The sequence below is a fragment of the Pestalotiopsis fici genome (genome assembly GCF_000516985.1).
Source record: "Pestalotiopsis fici W106-1 unplaced genomic scaffold PFICI_Scf_14, whole genome shotgun sequence".
NCBI lineage: Eukaryota > Fungi > Ascomycota > Sordariomycetes > Amphisphaeriales > Sporocadaceae > Pestalotiopsis > Pestalotiopsis fici.
In genome coordinates this window covers 32,408-35,981 of record NW_006917104.1, presented here as the reverse complement: position 1 = coordinate 35,981, position 3,574 = coordinate 32,408, and the positions used below count along the sequence as shown (strand labels likewise).

General features: G+C 49.9%; 1 protein-coding gene across 1 annotated transcript; it reads left to right on the top strand.

Moving 5' to 3' along the window:
* Window positions 1-1,115: 1,115 nt before the first annotated feature.
* On the top strand, window positions 1,116-1,715 carry PFICI_14835 (uncharacterized protein; the record flags this gene model as incomplete). Its single annotated transcript, XM_007843416.1, has 1 exon — window positions 1,116-1,715. One exon carries the CDS (start codon window positions 1,116-1,118, stop codon window positions 1,713-1,715), a length of 600 nt encoding a protein of 199 aa, XP_007841607.1.
* Between the last annotated feature and the right edge of the window lie 1,859 nt (window positions 1,716-3,574).

Below are 3,574 nucleotides of genomic sequence, written 5' to 3'. Positions count from 1 at the left end.
TAAGAAGCATCGAAAGATCTCAAGTTGATCTATAAAGGAGTTGCTTGAGAGCTATCTAATATACCTGACAAGTTAATTTGTGGAGCATACATCAGTGTACTAGTTGCAATAAGGATGCATTCAACTCTGTCAGTATGTTGCAAGCTTGTCGACGAGCAAGGCAAGACTGTGAATAGCCTGGACGGTTATTGCTATGAACAGAGACGTGGATGTCTTTCCAGTCAGTCTGTGACGGCCAAGAGCATGTTTAGAATCCTGGACAGCATAGAGAGTCCAAGCTTGGAAGCAATTCTATCCTGTCAGGGTCTCACTGCATCAAGATTGCGTGTCAACTCCCGTCCGGCGGTACCATGTTGTTGAATTCACCACTGCCAGGAATGATTATGTCTTGCGACGACAGCACTGCGTCTCTTGAGCGAAGCTCGATGAATGCTCTTGGATGTCTGGCTGCTGGGCTGAATTCGCCGCGGGTGTAGAACTCGGACCGAACCTGTTATGCCTCACGACGGGCTGGTTAGCAGAATGCTTGCATTCCGGGTGGGAATTTGGGATGTTGGAGAATATGAACGTGCCCATTGAACACTTGGTTATCGTGAAGGCAAAGGGTTACTCGTCTGGAAGCTTTGCAAGGACATTGGCATCACCATGTTCAGTCTCATGCAGTAATAGGCAATGGTAAACCATCACCGTACCCAGAATGGGGTGGTACCATGGCCAGCGTCCAAAGGTTGGTGGACAGCATGGTTGTTGATGAGGAGCCACCGTGGGATCGTTTGTCGGGAATCAGGGGCCAGCAGGTTGAATGTTGGCAACACGGCAGTACGGCCAAGAGCGTTCCATGTGAAGAGCAGTTTGCATCAATCGAATGAAGGGAGTCGGCCCCCACCTGGTTTCAATCTACTGGCAGCTTGGGTGCAGAGCAAAGACCCTCCAGGCTTGGTTTCAAATTTAGAGGTCCAGCTCGAACAAACAACATTTCCACAGTTCACGTTTACCACTACAATCTCAATCCGCGCCATCACCACTACAATTTCAATCCGCGCCATCATCATTACAAGTTCAATCCGCGACCCATCATCATCATCATCATCATCTCGCGCCGCCATTCACATAAAATGGCTGATATTCCGACCGACACCCCGACCGCCGCCGAGCTCAGCACGGCTAGCAAGCTTGACATGTCGCTTGAAGACATAATCAAGCAAAACAAGAAGCCCGCCAAGAAGCGCAAGTTCCGCGAGCGCGCAGAGAAGGAGAAGGAGCAGAAGGGCAAAGAGAGAGAGGAAGAGGAGGAGGAGGAAGCTGATGAGGAGCTTGGCTTGGCTCATAGATCCAAGATCAGCAAGCTGGACATGTCTCTGGACGACATCATTGCCCAGAATTCGAGCACTCAGCAAGCCGAGGAGGACTCTGGCTTGGCCGGCAGCCCCCCCGAGGTTGCACGACAGCCTCTGGTACCAATCGTGCCATGGAAAAGTTTGAGAAGAATTCGTGGTCCAGCCCTTCTTCGTAGCATTGACCCCACCATGACAAACTACGAGAGCACTTCTGGCAGAGTTACGGTGGCCAAAGTTGACTCTCAAGAGGCATTCAGCGAGTTTCGCGACAGATATCTCGCGCGGATCCATGACGCACTCGAGAACGGAGACGTGGAGGTGGAGTTTCGCTTCTGGAAGGTTCCTAATGCCCCCAACGTCGAGCCGCGCAACGAATAGGCTGCACAAGGCATTCGGCCTGTTTGCCATGAATATGGCAGTAGTGTTCCCGTCTCGGCTAAGCCCAAGTCGTCTGGCGACAAGGCAGAGAGGACACTTGTGAGGATCTCGGCAATGAACTGGAGGATTAGGGGGCAACACCCATCATGAGCGTCAGGAAGCAAATCGAATGCTCTTGTGGCTGTCAGTTTTGGTTTGCAAGGGATTGATATTTCTGGAGGTTCCGTCTTGTCCATGCCAGGTTGTACACTGTTTCGAGCATGGCTGTTGCAACTGTTGCATGTTGATGCCTGGGCAATTACACATTGTGGTGAGGCTATAGGAATGCATACTTTCTATGAAAGGTTTCAATTCGATTATGGTTGCCAATTCCTTTGCTTCGTCCAAGTTGATTCTGCGTTGTGTGATGTAATATGAGCGAACACTTTTCCTGGTGCGTAGTTAACCACAGTGACATGTGGATACTCGATTCAGCTCTACACTGGCTAACCTTGATCATGGGTGAGACTAAACCCCAGTGCCATCACAGTTTATAATAATGAATAAATGCAAAATGTCCTCGACACCTTTGATCAGCCAGATCAGTGATGATATGAGGATAGGGATCATGTGTAGTGAGATTGCCGTAAGATAGCCGGCTCGGCTTCCATGTCATTTCCATACTTACCCATATCGCCTTCCGGGTTTCGCCTCGGATTTGCATAGTGCTGGAGATCATCTTGGCCAGATTTGCGCTGTTGGGAATCAAGAGAAAATGTTTAATTCGAGGCTCCTTGGTGGCTGATTCGAATATAGACTTGATGCCATGACAGCAGTGCCAGCAAAATATTCACAGTTCCGACGAATGGGCCCATAAAAATGGAGGAAAGTCGCGGGCTGTGGAAAGACTAAATGTCAATGCTGCAGACAAGGCCGTTCTGATAACCATGAAGAATGATATATCCGCAAACTATCCCTTTGCCGAGCATGGCTACCGTAAGCATGGACCTGTGATACATTCTGCCTGTTTCTTTCGAAAGGCAAGTGGTATCTCTGCCCGTATAGCGTTGTGTCGTTTGGAGTGTCCTTGGCGTTGAAAACCTTTTCCTCTCCTCACAACTCCAGACAAAAGACCAATTCACGGAACGCCCCGTGAGATCACCCCCTTGACATGGCTTCATGGCCACATGTTCAAGATAGGAGACAATGTTGTTTTCTCATTGGGGCAAGCGCGGTATTGTGCACGTCAACGGTGGTGCTGTGGCGGGTCTGAATGCTTTCACGCAGGCATTTGATCTACGCTCGTCAAGTCGCAGGATATTCATGTGAGAACGTTCACTCCCAAATGCCACCCAACAGAAAATTCAAAAAGTCAACAAACAAGATGAGAAGCCACCCGGAGCCGGCCAGCAATCGACATTCTTCAGATCTCGCAGCACTCCAGGGCCTTGGTGATGAGTTCCAGTGCCCGAAGAATGCCAAGAAGTAGTGACAAGTCCGGTGCTGCACTGCCGACGTCGGATGGTTCTCGGTGAATGGCGCTGAGTGTCTTGATAAAAGTTGCATCATACAACCAATTCATGACTCGTGCGAATGATGTTCTCCTGGTGACCATATATCGATATTATGTATATGCATGCATATGGTGGGTGTTACAAGACGACACTCATTGGATTCAGTTGACGTAGGCCATGGTTAAAGGTAGCCAGCTTCTGTCGACGCTCATGAAGCATGGAAGGGGACATGCGACGGCACATGGCGCATAGCTTGTCTAGTATCAAGCATGTCATGCACAGTCTGATCAGTGCAGAGCCGTGGATATACGATGCACGTTGCGCCCCAATTCCGTGGCGCGATGAGGGATCGCCCCGGAGCCTTTG